The 23,486-nt window shown below is 38.6% G+C and overlaps 3 gene segments (V, D, J or C); all 3 read left to right on the top strand.

Moving 5' to 3' along the window:
- Window positions 1–11,813: 11,813 nt before the first annotated feature.
- On the top strand, window positions 11,814–12,319 carry LOC131364744 (Ig heavy chain V region 914-like). The segment is given in 2 exon segments: window positions 11,814–11,904; window positions 12,003–12,319. Coding segments are annotated over 2 exon segments (360 nt in total).
- A 4,895-nt stretch (window positions 12,320–17,214) lies between these two features.
- Window positions 17,215–19,552, top strand: LOC131364735 (immunoglobulin heavy variable 2-5-like). The segment is given in 3 exon segments: window positions 17,215–17,257; window positions 17,341–17,652; window positions 19,545–19,552. Coding segments are annotated over 3 exon segments (363 nt in total).
- A 399-nt stretch (window positions 19,553–19,951) lies between these two features.
- On the top strand, window positions 19,952–20,526 carry LOC131342870 (immunoglobulin heavy variable 3-30-like). The segment is given in 2 exon segments: window positions 19,952–20,125; window positions 20,219–20,526. Coding segments are annotated over 2 exon segments (408 nt in total).
- The last annotated feature ends 2,960 nt before the right edge of the window (window positions 20,527–23,486 follow it).

The following is a 23,486-nucleotide window of genomic DNA, read 5'->3' as shown; positions in this document are numbered from 1 at the left end:
CGCACACACACACACACACCTCTCTATCTCAGCCAACTTAGAGTGATCAGGACATTTTAGGAAATCTATTGTTGGCTATTCAGTGGTCATTAGAATATAAAACTAAGATTAAACTCTGCACTTTTGCCCATTCATTTGTAGAACTGCTTTTGCTCTCCATTTTGTTTGATGATAGATTACTTGTAACTAATTTATAAGATTAAGCAACCCCCAAAATTTGAATAAAATAATAAATGTCCTGGTCATACTTTAAACACATCTCTTTTCTTTCCCTTTCTTTCTCTCTCCACTTGCTCAAGAAAAATACTTATTACTGTCTTTTATTTTCTGCAGATTTAAACCTGTCTTGCTTTTCTTCTCTCCCTGAGCAGCTGGACACAACATCACTGACCTCTAACATCAACACCTGTTAGTGCCCTCTGACCAACGGACCACATCAACATCTGCAGCTCCGATAAGCGTCTCCATCTTTAGTTTAACTTTTTATTATATACATTACTCATTAAGACATTTATCTTTATTATAGGTTTAAGATTTTTCTGTATTTTACTATTTATTAGACATTTAAGATTTTGTTTAATTTTTGTATTTTTAATAGATTTATCTGTTCATTATACTTTTTATTAATAACCTTTTACATCTTTTATTGTAGTTCTATTTATTATATTTTAATTAAATCCTAATAAAAATTTCTCATATTTGAGGTTTTTGTGATCATTCCCAGTTTTTCTGAATGTTTCTGATGAATGTTGGGGTTGAAATGTAACTAGAAACAATCTGAGACTTTTTCCTCCTAGAAAAGAAAGACTTGTTTTCTACTGACTGTGGAATTAACACTTTATTTAGATTAAAACAAAAATCTATTAAAGAAACATTGAGTTCATAGTCAACATGATGAAAATTAAATCAATCTCATATAGAGCCTCCTGTCCCCTATGGCAATACGGTGTTTAACTCCATCTCTGTGTTATATACTAGAACCTAATATTTAACAGTGGATTTGTACATGACGCCATCTTCAAACACAAATACTGATCTTTTTGTACTGAAGTGAAATGATGTTAAATGAATGTGAAGTAAACAGTAGTGGCAGAAACACTGCTTAGATTCATGATACTGCGTTATTTACATGAGTCTCTGATTTACAGAATTATATTCCTTACTAAATCCATTTCAGATGCTACGAATCTGACATGACAGAAAGGCATTACAGAGGGTGATCAAGCTGATCCAGAAAATCCCAGGGACAGATCTCCCCTCACTGCATGACATCTACAATAAAAGGAAATGGGCTTGAAACATCATCAAGGACACCACCCATCCCATCCACAATTTCCTCACCTTAATGAAGTCTAGCAAGCGGTACCGGAGCACTGCGGCCAGAACATCCAGACTCCAGAACAGTTTATATCATCAGACCATTAGATTGATAAATAGTCCAAACCCACTGCCACTTCCACCTGTATCATCAGGGTCAGTTCAGTCTGTTCAGTGGCACTTTACCTGCTGAACCATCATGCACTCATAACGGATAATCATGGACAATTTAAACACTAGACTTTACACGGACAATTTATCACCACAAAGTAAGAATTTCATTGTACCAGTACATATGACAATAAAGCTCTTGAATTGAATTGATTAGTATCATCACCTGTAACATTACAATCAATAGAATGAATTAAATGAGACGTAATTACAAGAACACAGTTTAGTTTAGTAAAATTTCCCTGGTGACAATGCTGTATGTTCTCTTTAATAAAAGTGAAAAAATGTAATGTAGGGGCCTTTGGGGGGGAAAAATTAGGCTGCTTTCTAGTTAAGGTACAGAAAAATCATTTGTGTTCAGAAAAACAGTGACTGCAGAAGGTGCCTTAAAAAATCTGAGCAAATTGGATCATTTATAATAAGCATCCCCATGTGGAATGAAAAAGTATTCAACAAAACATTCTGAGGTTATTCATTCATTCATTTATTTATTAAATAAAATACTTTGTGCTTATTAATAATTAATATCCATTATTAAAGTGACGCAAATGACTAAGTTACAAGAACTCTCAAATCTTGCTTGCATGTGTGGAGGGGTGGTGTGGTTTATTTTTTGCCATGCGGGAAATATTAAAATTTTCCCTTAATAAACCTTAAAGAACTTATAGCAAATACCGACTATGCCACCCGGGATTGATTACCCGGGAAAAGACCAAGACACACAGGTTTGAATTCTCCCAACAAGGACAAAGAGGCGTGGATATTTTATAACAAAAATATTTATAAATCTTTATTACACCAAGACAATTATCCAATGCAATAATCAATAGACAAAATGTTATCAAGGCAACAATTTAAAATCACCATTAAAAATGGCCAGAAAGAGAGAACAAACAACAAAGCAAGTGGAGCTGGGGCATACCAATAGAGAGACAGGCTAGGTACAAGGCTGCAATAATGCCTGTAAAAATTAAGTACTCAAACATGCACCAAATCACACACCAGTAAAATGTAGTACCACTCCACACCACACTTCGTGAACAGAGGCACCCCCCAAAAAAACTAATGCCCAATAATGAGTACCAGGAGCATGACTGGAAATGTAAAGGTGAGCACACAATGAACTCTCTCTCACCACACATGTACACCAGTTATTAAACACAGCCACTAAGCTGAACTGGCAAACTGTAAAAATGCGACACCACTTTCATCCTCAGCTCCTCCAAAATCAGCCTGTGAATGTCCAAAATACAGACCTGAGTCTATTGGTTAAAAGGATGTCTATGCAAAGGATGTCTTTTTGTTCTGCATAAAATCAGCTTGTTGCTCAGCTGAAGCTCATAATCACCCAAGTAAATTACAGAACTATCACCAAGTTTTGGGGCTCAGTGTCATTCAGCCAGGGGCGTAATGTCCACTGGGGACAGGAGGGACATGCCCCCCCCACACTTTTCAAAATCCTGTTTGTGCCCCTCCTGCCCCCCACCCCCCCACACATACTTTTTAAATTTGTTTGTTATGATTTTTTAAGCGCGCCGTCGTCGCCACGGAGGAGCAGTAGTACTCAGAGTACTCACAGTCTGTTTGTGTCGATGCGCGTGTCCGCGTCCAAGAACATCAAGTGCACACTCTAACACTCTCTCACTGAAAGGTGTAATGAACAGGTATCACGGCAACAGATGACTTTAATGTCATCATGGATGAAAAGAAAAAAAGGAGATGGTTGATTCATTAAATTAGCTCAGCTCATTAGCTGAACCACAGTGATACTTCCCCTTAGACATCAGGATGCGTCGAAAGAAGGCCAGGCAGTGGAGGCAGTGTCATGCTTGGGGCAATGTTCTGCAAGGAAACCTTGTGTGGACATCCGTATGGATGTTACTTTGACACGTACCTATCTAAGGATTGTTCCAGACCATGTATACTCTTTCACGGAAATGGTATTCCCTGATGGCTGTGACCTCATTCAGCAGAATAAAGCCCTTCCACAAAAATGGTTCTGGAATGGTTTGATGAGCACAACAATGAGTTTGTGGTGTTGACTTGGCCTCCAAATTCCACAGATCTCAATCCAATGAAGCATCTGTGGGATGTGCTGGACAAACAAGTCCGATCCACTTAGGCCCCACCTCGCAACTTACAGGACTTAAAGGATCTGCTGCTAACATCTTGGTGCCAGATACAACAGTACACCTTCAGGGATCTAGTGGAGTCCATGCATCAACGTGTCAGTGCTGTTTTGGGAGCAAAAGTGGGGCCAACCCAATATTAGGCAGGTGGTCATAATGTTATGCCTGATTAATGTATATTGCATATATTCATGATGTGACAGACTGAGAACTATGGAAGCAGTGTTCACAAAGCTGGGAAATTGATTGGTTAAACCACTTGGTTTACTATTTTACCCCTGATACTGTAAACCATGCTGAGAGAAATGCTCCATGTGGGACTTTTTTTATTAACATCAAGAAAATTATTATCTTTTTCTCATAGATTCTAGGTCTGGATCATTTTAAAAGAAGTATTTTGTGCCTCTAGAGGGCAGTCTGTACAAACACAACCATCTCAATTTGTTTCCATCTGTAGATCTCTCTTTTCACATTCTGCTCTGAATGCATCCAGCATCATGACACTTGAATTATACTCAATTGCATAAAGTATCTTAGCGACCTGTGTTGTGTTGATCTGGAAATAAAGCTCTTTTATTATGGAAAACCTGATTTCATGGAAAATTCTTGAGTGAGACATTGCTTGTCTATACAAATGAAAACAATTACATTTTTTATTTAGATCTTACACATATAATTTATCATAATCCCAGGATCCTCAAGCATGCATAATAATTATTATGCAAAATTTCCTACACAATATTTGTGTTACATAGCTGGCTTCACTGAGACTAGAAAAAGATTTTTTTTTTAGAAAAAGTATTTGATGAAGAGGCTTCTGTTCCATTATAAACTCACATAACCTCCATCAGATGAAGCTCCTCCTCATGATTTGAATACATTTCAGGTACATTTCAGACAATGTTCCAAATATAAAATCTTTTTTGATAATGAGCTTTATAAAGTTTATAAAAGTGGCTTTTGTCAAACAAAAGAGTTTTCTCCCCATTATAAACCTACATATTCTCCATCAGATGAATAAACTATACATTCAGATACATTCTCCTCCCATCATCAGCAGATAAGCAAATTCAAGCGTCAGAGCTGGATCTCACTCTGTTTATATGATGCGATGGTGTCTGTTAAACTTTGGAGAACAGAGAAGACTCCAGTACAAAGAACACACACCATGTTTTCTATTATTTATTTCATACTGAGAACATTTTAAAGATTTCTCATACATTTTTGATCACTTTAAAACATATCTTTGTGTGTTATTGCAGATTCCTGCAGTCAGACACTGATCGAGTCTGATCCAGTGATCATCAAACAGTCAAACAAACATCAGTCTCATAAACTGACCTGCACAGCCTCTGGATTTGACTTTAGTAGCTATTACATGGCTTGGATCAGACAGGCGCCCTTTTTGGAAAAGGGCTGGAATTTCTTGCAACTATCCACGGTAGTAGCATATATTACTCCAGCGCTATTAAGGGCCGCTTCACCATCTCCAGAGACAACAGTAAGAAGCAGGTGTATCTGCAGATGAACAGCATGAGGACAGACGACACTGCAGTTTATTACTGTGCCCGTGGACCACAGTGATACTTCCCCTTAGACATCAGTACAAAAACACATACTTGCTATAGTCACATGACAAACCCACATTTTCAGATTCATCGAGGTCAAAGAACCAAACTATTTACAGTGTCTCTGACTTACACACACAACAGTGTGACTTTCCTACACTCCTTCAGGAGTCTGTGTAATGAGATTCAGTCAGTATAAAATTTTTCACTACATATTTTTTCAAACAGAAATATTTCACAGTGTGATGGAGTGAAAACTATGAAAACATTTTAAAATCATATGTTGAAAGTCATTTACATACTATTCACTAACATTTATCTCACATATTCATTCTTAAAGAAATGCAAACTAATTTAAACCCAGAAGACCATTTCCACTGTGATTATTAAAACCTGTAGAACACCATCAAAACAATATGTAAATGAATATGCAAAATGTTCTCCTTACAGCTACATATAGAGAAATATCAGCCACGGTCACTGTGGGCTCTGGAGAGTTTAGCACTGCTTTTAGATAAAAGATGTTCCTTCCAGTTCTGCTGCTGCTGGCAGCTTCATCCTGTGAGTTTCACTTCAGTAATGAACTCAGAGCTGCTAGTAAATTACTGCAGTTATAACCTACTGTACATACATTTTTACTGAAATTGTGACATCTCTTTTTTTCAGATGTGGAATGTGCAGTAGAGCTCACTCAGGACACCTCAGTGATGTTAAAGCCTGGAGATTCTTTAACTCTCAGCTGTAAAGTATCCGGTTACTCAGTTACTGATAACAGCTATGCCACAGGTTGGATTCGAGAACCTGCAGGGAAAACTCTGGAATGGATAAACCACATTTGGGGGGGTGGAACCATACGTTATAAAGAGTCTCTAAAAAGCAAGTTCAGTATTTCTAAAGATGCCTCCAGCAGCACGGTGACTCTGAGAGGACAGAACATGCAGACTGAAGACACAGCTGTGTATTACTGTGCTCGTATACCACACAGTGACACAACAAGCTGCAGTGCTGCACAAAAACCTCATCTTCACAGTTCACTTCTTTGATGAAATAACAATTACATTTTACACAATAACTAATCCCCACATTACAATAAAGCATTTACCAAAATATAATACAATTATTTAGTTCAAAGTTAATAATAAAATATGATTATTATTTTTTTTTACTTCATACATCATTTCAAATATTATCTCAAATAATTGCTAATTTAAATTACAAATTATTTTTTATTATAAAAAGTAGACATCATTTCACTGTTGTGAAAATGTAATTAGAAGATTATATAAAATAAAATAGAAAATAATAATAATAAAAAAGGAAAATGGTTAGTGCTGATACATAAAAGACTTCAGGACTTGTATGGAAACCTTTGGTGAAACCTGGAACTCTGCTTTGATTCATTGTTGATTATTTCTCTATAACAAAACCTCCCCAATGTTTTACAGTATTCCTTATTTACTGGCACTGAGCTTTGCTTGTGTTTGTTTATGTAAAGCTCAAAGTAAGTAACAGCAATTTATTCTTAATACAGAACCACGAGAAGGCAGTCTGAGTGAATAAACTATTTTTTTTTTTCTTGTCTGTACCGCTCATCTAATCTATAGGTCACGGGGAGCCTGTGCCTATCTCAAACGTCATCGGGCATCATGGCAGGATACAACCTGGACGGAGTGCCAACCCATCGCAGGACACAAACACACTCTTAAATAAACCATTAAATTTTAATTTTATTTGTCACATACACAATCATACACATTATGACACGAAGTGAAATGCTTTTTATGACTGTCTTTGATATAAAAATAGAGACAATTAACACTAGATTAAAAGAATACAAATAATACTCAAATAAGATAAAATAAAATAAAGTAGAACATACAGGGCATATAGGAAATATATAGGATAAATATGGTGGAAAATTGGAATAAAGAAATACAAAAGTCAAAAAATTATTTGACTTGGTTCCCTTTCTGATGAAGAAAAATTCTGTTGTAGGGATTTACAAAGTACCTTATCATCCACTCATCTATACAGTGAGCAGCATGTGGTTGTGGATTGAACACCTCCATAGTGGTCATGGACACTCCCTATTCAAATAGAGTCATGTATAAACAGCATGTTCTTGGCTGCTCTAGTTTCCAGTGAGCTCTGTGATAGATAACACTCCCATACACTTTAAATCTGGGTGAAGCAGAACTCAGAGAAGGATGATTTTAGGACAGTGTATTTTATTACTACTCATTTCAAGTATGTTTATTTGATAAGTACTAGCATCATAATCATAATATATAATTAAGTGTCCTGAAATAAAATCAATAATCCGTATCTGCATTTGACCATTTTTGTTCCGTTACTCCAAAATGACTGAACGATAGCTCTTTGCAAACTCTCAATAGACGGACTGGAACCAGCAATAACAGCAATCAATCACGGACAAAGACAGGCACAAAAGGATCCCTATTTATAGGGCTAGACATTAGGGTAAACTGGGTACAGGTGAGCCAATCAGGGGAGAGAATAGGACAGGTAATCACAAGACACACGAACAAGCAGGCTTCTCGGGTTCACCTGCCAGCGCCTTCCTCAGGCCTGGCAGGGAACAGTCCAGCAGTTCCTGACAGAACCCCCCTCTCCACGGCGTGGCTCCCAAAGCGCCCAACATCCACGACTGCAGTCTGTGGCCATGCCCCAGGTCACTGGGGTTCAACGACATCCGGCCTGAAAGAAGACGGGGGGGAAGCACCTTCCACCTGGCGATGCCGAGCGACGTCCTCCACGGAACCTTCATCGTGGAGCGACGTCCTCGGCCAGAGAATGGTGGAAGCCCGCTTCCAGTGGGACAGATAAAAAGGGAGTGCCCCCCGGGTTGGTGTCGAGCGATGTCCTCAGCGGAGATACAGAGCAGGAGCGATGTCCTCGACCGAGAAGAAGAAGAAGATGGGGACATCTCCCTGGAGGGATGGAGAAGGGGTCGCCGGATGCCATCCACCGGTAGTCAGGGCTCGAGCCTGCAGACTGCTGATCCTCACCAGACACAGGAACTAGCTGGGAATCCTTCTGGGTCTCATTGGCGGTCCGTGATTCTGTCATGGCCAGGACCCTCGCCCTAGGCGGGGCTCGAACCCGGCCGTCCGTGGTGTGTGTGCCCACGCCAGCACACAGCTGAATGCAGACCCAGACACAGGATTCAGCGAAGTGCTGCTTTTATTCACACAAAGACACGACATAGGAAGACAAACAGGATATGAGACATGGCATGGTTAAAAAAAGGAAAATAAAGACGGAACAGGTAACAAGATCAACTCAGGAGCATAGACAGACTGGAACCATGGAACGAATAACAGTAAACAATCATGGACAAAGACAGGCACAAAAGGATCCCTATTTATAGGTCTAGACATTAAGGTAAACTGGGTACAGATAAGACAATCAGGGGAGAGAACAATAGGACAGGTAATCACAAGACACACAAACAAGCAGGCTTGTCGGGTTCTCCTGCCAGCGCCTTCCTCAGGCCTGGCAGGGAACAGTCCAGCAGTTCCTGACAGATATGGATTATTGATTTTATTTCAGGACACTTATCACGTGAGTAAGGTTTACATTTTTACACATCAAATATTCAATCAGATAACCAAAGACTTTTACTATATCAACATTTTCCTTTCTAAGCAATTATAAAACACAAATATCTGATACATAGGTTAAGATGCATAATACATGACTAGTTTTACAATCGAATGGTTCAGCAAACATAGCGGATAAAAATCCTTGCACATGAGTGTAGAAAGGAACAACAGTATTTATGTCACACAAAGATTCCCAATTTTTACTAAAATCTTGCACTTTATTCATGAACATTTCTAGTCGAAAAACAACTTCTTTATCGACGGGAAGATGGTTAGTAAAAATTCTTGAGTCATTGACTCTCAGTTCAACGATTTGTTGGAGAGCAGAGACGATCTCACTCTTTTGATCTTTCTTGGGGTCAGAATCGACGTGGTGTGCTTTGAGGTTTCCCATGTATGTGCCGGGTCAGGGGGTTCCAGAGATGAACGAAAGGTCAATTGTCCACAACATCTTCGTACACCTGGTCACCGCAGATTTCCTTCGTTTACTCTTTAGCCTCACTCAGAACAGTTTTGATGTAAGGCTCATCTTTCCAATCACAAACAGCTGCCTCGGCGAATGCCTGAATTTTTTCCAAGGATGGAGTTTGCTTGATACCGCACATTTTCAGTCCTCTAGCCACCGTGTATTTCAACCACGGTTTAAATAGCTTTTTCATCAATCTGTAGGAGTTCATGTGCAGATAGTACTCATCGGGATTGAATAAGCACGAGTGTTGGAGTTGACTCAGGTGATCAATCGCACACCCGTTGCAGTTGTCTTTGAGACAACTTGATCAATGATTCTGTCCAGCAGTTCTCCCGTCACAGCACGGATGATAGTTAGCATGGTGTTTGATATGCATCCATCAACTTCTTCATTCATAGGCAGATAGGTCAGATTTCTTTTTCCTAGGGATTCACCAGTGTTTTCATCATCTTTACATACAGAACAGGTCGCATCTTTATCCGTGGTAGCGACCGAGCTGTAAAAATAAGGCTTGTATTACTTATTGCTTGCCGACATAATGTTTGTCGATGCTCAGAATGTTTTAACTCAGATATGTAGTCTGTCTCATATATACACCGTTTGGGTGGAGTCGGGGAGAAGGTATGGTTTCTGCTCAGTCTTGAAAGATTAGTAAAACATAATGTCAAAAGAGATCTTCTAGTTTTACTCTTATTTCATCCGTTCCTTTCACTTCTTGGAATAATTCATCGATTTGTTTAAAGTAACATTGTAGATCATGCCAGCTGACCCGATCATATCTCACTCCGCAGTTCTCTTATCTGTTATCAGGCGGGCAGTCGCTGGTAGTAGAAGTGGAAATATGCAGTAAAACCTGGTCCTTGGAGAAATTTGTTGATCTGATGAGGTACATCTGTTGCGGAGATGTACTGTTTGTCCATTTCCGTTTGTAGGCCTCTGGTGAAAAGAAATCCATTCTAATAATGTACTCAAAGTCCTTACACCATTTACGAAACTTTTCCCAGTCACACTGATCAAAAGTTACGATTTCAGTAGCGCTCCTCCAGTGGATGTGCCCCGGTTCAGATAACCTGAAAAGCGCTACGTCTGCTGATTCCACATTGAAAAAAAACCTGTACAACCGTTTGACAATGACCAATACTGAATATGTTTATGCTGTAAAATATTTGCAAATCTCCCCAAAGTAGATTTCAGCTTCTTTGGTGCATCAGGACAAGTGGCCATAGTTGTGCTCAAAAAAACCCACCAATATTTCACAAGTAGAGACAGAGTATTTCAAGGGAAAAATGGTGGGTGTGTCTTTATTTTTCAAATTTTGTGTGTGTGTGTGTCTGTGTGTGTGTATGTGTATGTGTGTCTGTGTGTGTGTGTGTCTGTCTGTCTCTCTCTGTGTGTGTGTGTGTGTGTATGTGTATGTGTGTATGTGTGTTTGGCTGTAAAATCAATTAAAGTAATGACTTAAGACCTCTATGACTTTTAACCGGAAATCCGGATTATTATTTGATTATATGACCACTGTTCAGACTTTTAATGACATATCATTAATCATTAGGTGTCTCTGTATTGGGGGTATTCAAGTTATATTTGTTTCCTGATTCCGTAGCACTTTTGTTGACCACTGTGTTGACCACCATGTAGAAGTCATTACACACTCATTAGTCATTGATCTTTGACCTTTTTGCTAATTACTTTTTAATTACTTTTTAATTACATATCAATCATTTGACTTTTGAGAGAGTCTGAAAGCTGAAGACACGGCAGTTTATTACTGTGCACGAGACTCACACTGACACAACAGACTCCAGAGCTGTACAAAAACTTACACAAGCACGTCCTCATGAACTGTAAATATTCCCTCAGCAGGAAGCTGCACCCCAGAGACATTTATTATAAAGAACAACATCCATTCACACTCAGCACTCAGATCTTCCTCTTTATTACAATGTTTTTTAGCAGTTATTAATATTAATAATCCCCATGTTATGTATCACATTTACATTATGATGTCTTTACTTATTTGACTCGAGGCAAATCAGCTGTACGACAATGAGAGTCGTAGAGTCAAAGAGTTTGATGATGGAGCTGAGGGTCGCTCAGTACTACATATTTGTTATAATGATAACCAAAGGCACCTGAGACATCACTCAAATATAAAACTCAATGTATTATTTTAAAACAAAAATACAATTACCCACAATATTATAATAACATCAACAGCAATATACACAAACAAACAAAAATATAATTAAAATAAGTATAATCAGTTCCCTTGGAAAATTACTTAAAGTTTGCTGGAATAGTCTCATGACCTAAAACACTACAGAAACATTAAATAAAACAGATAAAAAATGTATCTGGATATAACCCTAAAGTAGGTGTGGCCTTAACTAGAATTGTTTCTTAAGAATATACATGAAAACTATCACTTTGCTCCTGGAAACAGTGGAAAAAAGCCCACATTTTATGCAAATCCTCCACTCATCTCTCTTACATTAGAGAGGTCTGTGTGTGTGTGTGAGTGTGTGTGGTGAGGAGAAGGAGAGCAGCTGAGCATTTTACTTCACTTCACTTTCAAACAACAATGCTCTCATTATCGGTGCTGCTGCTGCTTTCAGCTTCGTTCTGTAAGTCTCCTTGTTAGCTGAATGAATTTAGATTTTATTCCATGTTTGTGAAAATGACTTGATGACTTTTGATGATGTTCTGTTGTTGTTTTTTACAGGTGGTGTTGGCGGTGTGGAGCTCACTCAGACAGCCTCTGTGCTAGTGAAGCCTGGAGAGTCGTTCTCCATCTCTTGTAAGATCTCAGAATCCAGTTATTGTATTACCTGGATACGGCAACCTGCTGGAAAAGCTCTGGAATGGCTCGGGTATCTCTGTAGTGGTGGTAGCACTGATCTCAAAGACACAATGAAGAGCAAGATCAGTCTCAGCCAGGACAAATCCATCAGCACGGTTTATTTAAGAGGACAAAACTTTCAGGTCGAGGACACGGCTGTGTATTACTGTGCCAGAGACACAACACTACAAAGTCATTGAAGCCCTGTACAAAAACATCCCTGCTCATTTTCCTTTCTCTTCTGTACACTTGTCCCCAGGGACTGTGGTACATATGAGCGAGCAGAGCTAAGACCCATCTTAATTAACAATAATTTAATGTATTGTTGAGATAAAGTGAATACACAGTTTATCCATCATTAATACTACACCAATCCAGTTGTGCAGGTTGTTGAAGTGGATGTTGGTATCAGTGATAGAAGAAAAAAGAGAAACGAAAAAAGAGAAACAACGTGTAAAAATATTGTTTGCACCTATTGAGGGCAGCAGTTCACTTCTACTGAAGTAAAACTGAGCAAAAAAAAATCTGGCAAATTGGATCATTTATATTAAGCATTCCCATGTGGAATAAAAAAGTGTTCAACCAAACATTCTGAGGTTATTCATTCATTGATTTATTCATTAAATAAAATACTTTATGTTCATTAATAATTAATATCCATCATTAATGACTAAGTTATAAGAACTCTCAACTCTTGCTTGCATGTGAAAAAGGTGATCATGGATTCCAAGATGGCGCCACTGCATCAAGCCTGCCGTCTATACCTGCGTCTGTGTTTGTTTTTCCTCGCGTTGCTGCTCCCTACACTTCTTTTTCTTTTTATTCATCTACTAGACTCTCTAATAACATACGATTGGCTAACCCTGCTAAATATTCGCTCTACCATAGAGCATTTTCCACCGGCTCTCACACATATGTGTTCAGGAACACCGCTGCCACTATTCACGAACCTGCCGGTTCACCCCTTGCATCTGTCTGCAGTTGATCTAAGGAGGAGACGACATCACCGCCAAGGCAAGCGAGGAGGAGTATTGGTAAGACTAAAATCTTACCTGAGATCATCCTCATCGCTCTGCCCTCTAACACAGCTTCCAGGTGGATTGACACAGTGGGCGAAAAAGTGGCTACAAATGTGGTACAGCAACCATGAGTCGTGTGTATGTGAGCTTTGAGCTGTTAGTTTCTGTCATTAATGATTTTTCTTGCTCTCATTTACCGGGCGCCTAAATATTCCTCTGATTTCATTCATGCATGCTGTCCGAATAATAGCTTTTCTGTTGATTTTAATAATTTATTGGACTCTTTCAACTTTAGAAAGTAGTCAGTTAAAGTGCCAACATACTTAATGGGACACACCTTGGACCTAGTGATTTCATTAGGCCTCCTTCCCATTATCAGGGATGTGGGTGATTCATGCTTTTCGGACCATTTCCCAGTTCTGTTCGATGTCATTTCTCACTCTTCACCCAGCATTTCGACTCTATCTGCTCAGTATGGCCGTATTATTTCATCACAACTTCCAGGTGGTTTCTCAGACGCCTTTATGAACAACTCTTTGGCTCATTACACTAACTTGGATTTGTTCTTGAATCCAGATGATTTTATATCGTTATTTTACTCTACATGCTCTAACATTCTGGACAAAATTGCACCCATGAAATTAAAGACAAAGAGATCATCACATGCCCCATGGATGAATGACAATCTTCGCACCCTAAGGAGACACTGCAGGAAAGCAGAACGTAAATGCTTCGGAATTCTTTGTACGCCGTAAAAACAGCAAAATCTGAGTGTTTGTCGACAATGATCAACTGTAACTGTCACCGCCCACAAGTGCTTTTCAATGTAATAAGTTCTGTAATTCACCCTCAACTAACTCGTCCTGCCATGATTTCCAAGATTCTTGTGAAACATTTATGAAATATTTTCATAAATAGCATAAATGACAAAATAGCATCAGTGAGACAGGGCCTCATAGGACAGATCCCTGAGAGCTCCGAGGCTCCTCTGTACTCAGCTGTTTTTGAACATTTCGATCCCGTTTCTCTCTCCACTCTCTCTGACATTGGTTTCTCCTTAAGGCCGACATCATCCCCTCTAGATGTAGTACTGACCAGACTACTAAAAGAGGTTTTTTGTTGCATGGGTCCTTGCCTAGTAGCCTTTTTTAATGATTGTCTTAGGTTGGGTCATGTGCCTAATGCTTTTAAACATGCTATTGTCACTACACTCTTAAAAAAACCCCATCTAAATAACCTGGTTGGAATCCGGGGTACAGTGCTTGATTGGTTCAAGTCTTACATGTCAAACAGGAGTTTTTCTGTGAGATGGGGTGACATATGATCTTCGAGCATCCCTCAAATCTATGGTGTACCTCAGGGATTGATACTTGGCCAGGTGTTGTTCTCTCTATATATGCTACCTCTTGGTAATATCATCCGGAAATATGATATTTCATTTTACTTCTATGCTGATGACATCCAATAATATGTTCCTTTAAAACCAGATTCACTTAGTGCAGTCCAGTCCTTGCCCAGCTGTTTATCTGACATTAAACACTGGCTGGCTAGTAATTTTCTTAATGATAAGAATTAAAATGAAATATGCATATTATTTGGTTCGCATGAGCAGTCCAATCTTAACCTTAGGGATCTTGATTTTAAAAACGAGGTTTGCAACCTGGGTGTCATATTTGACAACATTTTGCATTTTGCGAAGTAAGTAACTTCAGTGGTCAAAACAAGCTTCTTTCAGCTCCATTTATTATCAAAGGTGAAACCTTTTGTTTCGATGAAAGACATGGAAAAAGCCATTCACGCTTTTATAAGCTCCAGATTGGATTACTGTAACGCTCTTTATTTAGGCATTACCTAGCCTTCATCGCCTACAACTGGTTCAGAACGCTGCAGCATGGCTTTTAACTGGTACCAATAAGCGTGCACACATCACCCCGGTCCTTTCTTCTCTCCACTGGCTCCCAGTACCTTACAAAATTCAATATAAAATCTTGATATTTGTTTTTAAATCTCTGTCTGGTATGGCCCCATCCTATTTAAATGAACTTATCCAACTGCACACCCATGGCCGAACTCTGAGGTCCTCTAATCATGTACTTCTCCAAGTGCCCAGAACAAGATCGATCAAAATCATGTGGCGACTGCTTTCTCTGTGGCAGCTCCTAATCTTTGGAATTCCCTCCCTCCTGATCTTACTTCTGAAAGGGATTTCTTGAACTTCAAATCTAAACTAAAGACATATTTATTCACCAAAGCCTTTGTTTTGTAGTAGAGGGTCTGCTTAGTCTCCTGTTTCCTGCTTTTTAGTGTTTTCTTTTTATTTTCTACTTTTTATGTTATCTCTAAATTTATTACTATAATTTGCAATTTGCACATTTGCACTTTGTTCAGCACCTAGGTTCTACATGGTAGTTGTTAGGTACTATATAAATAAATTTTGAATTGAATTGATTTTGAATGTACACCAGTTATTAAACACAGCCACTAAGCTGACCTGGCAAACTGTAAAAATGTGACAGTGTTTTCATCCTCAGCTCCTCCAAAACCAGCCTGTAAATGTCCAAAATACACACCTGAGTCTATTGGTTAAAAGGATGTCTATACAAAAAATCTGGGCTTGTTGCTCAGCTGAAGCTCATAATCACCCAAGTAAATTACAGAACTATCACCAAGTTTTGGGGCTCATTGTCATTCAGCAGTGCATTTTATACTCCTTTTAACACAAGGTATCTGAGACTTAATCATACACCCACTCAGTGTAAGATTTAATGCATTAATGACTATCTTTTATCATTCTATATGGCAGGTGCTGAGATGAGACTGGACCAGTCTTCTGCTGTGGTGAAGAGACCTGGAGAAACTGTGAAGATCTCTTGAAAGATAAGTGGATATACAATGACAAGCCGCAACCTTTGCTGCAGCATTAAGACTGTGATACCATTTCTGATCACCCATTATATCTGTACTTTTATACTGTAAGTTTGGCTTTAACAGCTTCAACAATGTTCATATTCTGGTTCTCTAAATGACTCTAAATAAATTGCAGCTAAATTTCTCCATCTGCATCTGCAGGTTTTATGTGTTCAGGAGTCCGCAAGAGAACAAATGTCTGTGTTCTCATAAATAGAGAACCAAAACTACTGGAATTAGAGGTGTAAGGATGTTTATACTGTAAATAAAAATCTACTTTCTTAATATCATGAGACAATAATCATGATAATGTATTCAGTCACTCGTTCATCTTCAGGAAGTGTGTTATTCGGGTCAGAGTGCTGGATCCAGAGTCCATTTCAGGAACACTAAGCACACACATGTTGCACATTCACACTCGCATTCACACCTAGGGGCAATTTACAGGGGACAAGTCACCTGGTTTATTCCTGATCTTCTTAAAGAAGATCTTCAAGAAAGAAGAAGGAGAGGTATTGAAAATAGTTTCACTGTTGAGTTGTTGATAGATATTAGATTTCAGCTTTGCCTTCTGCTCACTAGAGATTACAATTCTTCTTCAGAATTTAAAAACACCTGATCTAGAATCTTTTCAGCTATTATTTTTTTCCATTTCATTGTCTGTATCACTTATCCGATCTCTCCTCAGGTCACGGGGAGCCTGTGCCTCAGTTAAAGCCTCTAGAGGGCAGACTATACCAAAATGATCATCATGTTCCTTTGCACAGTTTATTTATAATGTTAAATGTAGTTCATGCTGTTCAGAAAACACTGCAGTATTTCACCATGTGAGGGTCAAATATGACAAGAGAATCATTTCTGTGTTAATGTAATTCTCGAGAGTGCAGCTTACACATGACTGATAATGACATAAAGGATTGTTTTTTGAATTATTATTATTTTCATGTATTTAACCTTAGATTCAGATTAATTTGACTGAACTGGAAATAGATCAGTTTTCAATCTGACCATCACAGGAACTGTTAATTACATCACAAAACATCATTAATAATAAGAAGAAACAACTGAATTATTTTCCACATTAAATTGATATTGATTAATATTGTAATATTAGCAGTGTGCTGATCTAGAGAGGAAACACTTCTCATTAGTCTTCCTTCAACACAAACATGTTAGCTTCAGCTCCACTGCTGCTGCTGGCTCTCGCCCCCTGTGAGTGTTTGGATTGAAGCTTTATTATTTTATCTGATCCTTTCAGTTCAACATGTCAACCTTTTCTTTTTCTCTTTTCACAGATGTGTTCTGTGCTACTGAGCTCATCCAGCCAGACTCACTGCTTATAAAGCCAGGAGAGACTTTAACCATCACCTGTAAAGTGTCTGGAGCTTCTATCACTGATAGCAGCAGCCACCATGGAACAGCTTGGATTCGACAACCTGCAGGAAAAGCTTTAGAATGGATCAATATAATTTATTATGATGGAAATATTCGTCAAAAAGATTCACTTAAAGACAAGTTTGTCATCTCTCGAGACACTTCCAGTAACACTGTGACCTTAGGGGGACAGAACATGCAGACTGAAGACACAGCTGTGTATTACTGCGCTCGTGACTCACAGTGAGACAGAATAGTGGATTCCTCTTGACATGTTACACACATCCTCACAACAAGCTGTAGTGCTGCACAAAAGCCTCATTGCAATTCACTTTTCTAATTAAATAACAACTACATTTTACTGATTAACTAATCCAAAAATTACAAACACTTCAGCCTAAATGTATAGATAATTATTTAACAAAAACTATTATAAACATTGACTCATTTCAGAATTATTGTGAATATGTTGCACCTGAATGTCCAGTTAACATTCCACCTGTTTCACATGTTTGGAAGCAGTTTTTACTTCAGATAACTGAGTTCAAATGATACTCACAATAATTCCTCCAATAATTTTGATTCAATACACGACACAGAGAGAGGTATTAGAGGAACAAAACACATCCACACATGCTACTGTAATACCATCACCCTGTCCTATTATTTTCCTGTAATATCATGCCTCCCTATGTTTTATTCCTTCTCAATCTCTCTCTGCGCTCTTCTGATTCTGTTGTATGTAAGGTCCAGGTCTTCATGTCTTTTAGCAGAACTGTGAAATTATCCTCAATACAGGACCAAGTTACTGAAAAGCCTTGAGAGGACAGTCTGTGTGAATGAAACCATCTTTAACTGCTCATTAATACACATTCAGCTTGAGTTACAGTGATACACAGTGATGGATTAAAAAGACATGAGATGTAATGAGTAAAGAGCAGTGATGAACCTGACAGCATGAAACACACCCAGAGTCTTACAGGAAGCTTTTTCTCATCTCAGCTGTTCCTCTGTGAATGTTTTTATATCTCTAGTGGGCGTGTCATGCAAATGAAATCCTGCATTTGAACCATTTATGCTGAAACATTCAGCCCAACAACATACCAGCAGTTTGTGTTCATTTACAGCAGCAGGAATCATTTTAATTCTTTGAGATGGGACTAGGCAGTGTTTTGAGTTACTTTACTCTAGCAATCTTCATTCAATGTTAGTATAATTATTTATTTCATACAGATAAACATTTTATGCATTTATTTTCTTCTTTTTTACCTTTAATACCTATCTTTGTGTGTTCTTGTAGATTCCTGCAGTCAGACACTGATCGAGTCTGATCCAGTGATCATCAAACCTGATCAGTCTCATAAACTGACCTGCACAGCCTCTGGATTTAACTTTGGTGACTACTGGATGGCTTGGATCAGACAGGCGCCTGGAAAAGGACTGGAATTTGTTGCAACTATAGAGTATGATAGTGTTAGAAAGTTTTACTCCAGTGCAGTTCAGGGCCGCTTCACCATCTCCAGAGACAACAGTAAGAAGCAGGTGTATCTGCAGATGAACAGCATGAGGACAGAAGACACTGCAGTTTATTACTGCGCTCGAGGTGGATACTACACACAGTGATACTTCCCCTTAGACATCAGTACAAAAACACATACTTGCTATAGTCACATGAGAAGCTCACAGTTTCTGGACATTTATCCTGATGTAATTTTTTTTTTTTTGTTTCCCTGAACATATGTAATATATATTGCATAAATTCACCCACAGACAGAGAACTATGGAAGCTGTTGTTCACAAATCTATGAAATTAAGCTCAGTACCATAATCATTGAGAATAAGATTGATTTCTCAATTGATTACTTTTGATTTAACCACTAGATTTAAATTTTTTTCACTGATACTGTATCTGAGAGCTTTCTCTCTTTTGACCCATCTTTAGTCATTTTTATTGTTGCTCCATGTGAGACTCTCTTTTTTTTTTAAAGCTCTTTCTAGATCTGGATCATTTGGAAACAGGTCTTTTGTGCCTCTAGAGGGCAGTCTGTACAAACTCAACCATCTCAATGTGTTTCCATCTGTACATTTGGGCAATCTCTCTTTTCACATTCTGTTATGACTCCAGCATCATGACACTCAGATTAAACTCAATTACATAAAGTGTTTTACTGACTTTTGTATTGATCAGTAAATAAGGTTCTTAGTTATAGAAACACTGATTTCTGTGGAAAATTCATATGAAGTCAAACAAGTGAGACAATCGATTATCTAATTGTATACAAATAAATACCTCATTAAACTTTTGATTAATTTATAGCTTACACATGTCAATTTTCATAATCCCAGGATCCTCAAGAATACATAACAATTATTATGATGTATTTAATATTTATTCCTTGTTGCCTATTTCACTGAGACTTTGAGTTTCTGAGAAGAAAAGTAAAGTATTTGATGAAGCTTCTATTCTATTATAAACCCACATATCCTTCATCAGATGCATCTCCTCCTCATGATTTAAATACATTTCAGATACATTCTCCTCCCATCATCAGCAGATAAGCAAATCCAAGCGTCAGAGCTGGATCTCACTCTATTTATATGATGTGATGGTGTCTGTTAAACTTTGGAGAACAGAGAAGACTCCAGTACAAACAACACACACCATGTTCTCTACATCTCTACTGCTCCTGCTGGCAGCTGCTTCTTGTGAGTGCTTTATCAAATTCATTCATTTACTAGATGAAGAATAAAGGTGCAGCAGATATTGTGTGAGATATCACCATGTGTTTTCCTCCACAGATGTACATGGTGTGGAACTGACTCAGCCTGCTTCCATGACAGTCCAGCCAGGCCAGAGTCTCTCCATCCACTGCAAGGTTTCATATTCAGTTACGAGCTATGGTACAGCTTGGATCCGACAACCTGCAGGAAAAGCTCTGGAGTGGGTCTCACTTATGGGTTATGATGGTAACACTTACTACAGTGAGAAACTGAAAAGCAGGTTTCAGGTTTCCAGAGACACGTCCAGCAACACAGTGACATTAAGAGGACAGAACATGCAGACTGAAGACACAGCTGTGTATTACTGCGCTCGGGAACCACAGTGAGACAAATAAACAACATCCCTGTACAAAAACTCCTCATCCAGTGTTCATTACAATAGAATGTCCACAATTCTTAAAAATAATAATAATAATAATAATAATAATAATAATAATAAGAAGAAGAAGAAGAAGAAGAAGAAGAAGAAGAAGAAGAAGAAGAAGAAGAAGGAGAAGAAATAGTAGAAGAAAAACGAATTACACAAATGACAACAAAGAGTTTAATTAAATACATTTTTAAAAATATTTACATTGCTCTAACATTGCTGTAAATTATAAGCATTATTATAATCAAATCACTAAGGCCTTTGTAGCAGGTATGGTTTGGGGCTGTTCAAACGTTCAAATGTTGAGGCTAAGGGGTAAAGCTTTTGGGTTATAAGGTAGGAATTTTCTTGTCCCCTTCTGCACCCAACTTTATAATTTTGTTGATGGTTTATCCGCAATGTTTTTTAGCGGTTCCTCCTCGTGTGGCTGTGAAAACGTGTAGCGTTACTACCGGCATCTGTCCGCCAGAGGGAGCCCTCGACCCAGTTTTGACACCACCCATGAGGAACACTTCCGGGGTTTGTGACTGCGTTTAAGCCAGTGATGGTAAAAACGATTCTTTTTAAAGAGTCAGGTTTCGTTGAGTCACTCACTGAAATGAATCGAGTCAGTGATTCCTTTTGAGTCAGCGAGTCAGTGATTCTTTTATAGCCCTCGTTTCCTGTACAAACTCTAATCATGTTGGGAAATAGTGGTGGATTTTTTCACCCTATAATAATTGAATGGTGGGATTAATGCAGGTGATTATACGCTATAATAATTTAATGAGTATAGTTATGTACTGTTGTGTTATGGCGTGTATGTAATAGTAAATGCAAGTTTTTAGAAAATCTTTGACTATTGCATGATGGGTAACCAACCGAACGTTCATGTTTGCCCCAGGGTGCGATGTGCGCTTGTTCCCCCACTGACAGGGGCAATAAACATGTCCCTGTGTAAATTAACAAGAATCAAGACTTACCATACCAGTGCAACAAAAATCCACACACACACACACACACACACAAACACACACACACACAAATACACACACACACACACACACACACACACACACACAAAATTACACACACACACAAACACACACAAATACACACACACAAACACACACACACACACACACAAATACACACACACACAAATACACACACACACACACACACAAACACACACAAATACACACACACACACAAACACACACACAAACACACACAAATACACACACACACACACACACACAAAATTACACACACACACAAACACACACAAATACACACACACAAACACACACACACACACACACACAAATACACACACACACACACACACAAACACACACAAATACACACACACACACAAACACACACACAAACACACACACACACACACAAATATAAAAATGAAAATCAGCAAATCAGAAAAATGTTTAAATCAGTAATGTTAACCAAAAATGTTAAATGTAAAAGTATTCAAATGGAATAAAAATGAGTATCTTAAATAATAAATAAAACAACCAAACTGAATAAAAATGCAAAATGTGCAAAAAGTATAACTATATACATAAAGTGCTTTGCCTATAAATTGGCATTTAAGAAGGTCAGCTCACGCACTTTGGAGGTGCTGAGACTAAACGTAAGCTTCTCTATGTGACCCGGCTCCGCGAGTCCACTGAGAATCAGCTGAATCAGTCTATGACCCGGCTCTGAGAGTCCACTGAGAATCAGCTGAATCAGTCTATGACCCGGCTCTGAGAGTCCACTGAGAATCAGCTGAATCAGTCTATGACCCGGCTCTGAGAGTCCACTGAGAATCAGCTGAATCAGTCTATGACCCGGCTCTGAGAGTCCACTGAGAATCAGCTGAATCAGTCTATGACCCGGCTCCGCGAGTCCACTGAGAATCAGCTGAATCAGTCTATGACCCGGCTCTGAGAGTCCACTGAGAATCAGCTGAATCAGTCTATGACCCGGCTCTGTGAGTCCACTGAGAATCAGCTGAATCAGTCTATGACCCGGCTCCGCGAGTCCACTGAGAATCAGCTGAATCAGTCTATGACCCGGCTCCGCGAGTCCACTGAGAATCAGCTGAATCAGTCTATGACCCGGCTCTGAGAGTCCACTGAGAATCAGCTGAATCAGTCTATGACCCGGCTCTGTGAGTCCACTGAGAATCAGCTGAATCAGTCTATGACCCGGCTCCACGAGTCCACTGAGAATCAGCTGAATCAGTCTATGACCCGGCTCTGAGAGTCCACTGAGAATCAGCTGAATCAGTCTATGACCCGGCTCTGAGAGTCCACTGAGAATCAGCAGACAAACTACATTTTACTGAGTAACTACTCCCCACATTACAAACACTTCAGCATTGACACCTTGATTGGCATTTAGCAAAAAATAGTATAAAGGTTAGTTAAAAAGTAATATATAAAATATATATTATCTTGTTTAACTGGTTGAAATGAACCCTAGATAATCCACCCTAGGTACTGTAGCTCACGTAGAAGAAAAATATTAGAGAGAAAAAAACTAGCACCATGATATAATGACCACACATGCACCATAAAGTAGACCACTAGGTAATTAAAACATGACTGGCATCAAAATAAATTGAACGCATTTCAAGTAGCATGGAAGGGAAGCCTCCTGATCTACTGAAATTCTCTTAGTGCTGCTAGATCATTGTATTTCTCCACCCTAATTTATGATAACTGTAAAGATCTGTACAATTTTTAATTAATACTCTAGCAAAATTAACTAGAAATAAAACCACTGTAGAAAAATGCACTCCATCAATATGCAGCAGCGTTGACTTCATGAACTATTTCAAAAGCAAAATTGAGAATATCAGGCAAATAACCATATTACTATTACAATATTACGCTATATCAGATCAGTGCTTGTTTCACTCACCTTTAAATG

Source organism: Hemibagrus wyckioides, linkage group LG02 (assembly GCF_019097595.1).
Source record: "Hemibagrus wyckioides isolate EC202008001 linkage group LG02, SWU_Hwy_1.0, whole genome shotgun sequence".
Classification (NCBI taxonomy): domain Eukaryota; kingdom Metazoa; phylum Chordata; class Actinopteri; order Siluriformes; family Bagridae; genus Hemibagrus; species Hemibagrus wyckioides.
This window is presented reverse-complemented; position numbering and strand designations above follow the sequence as displayed.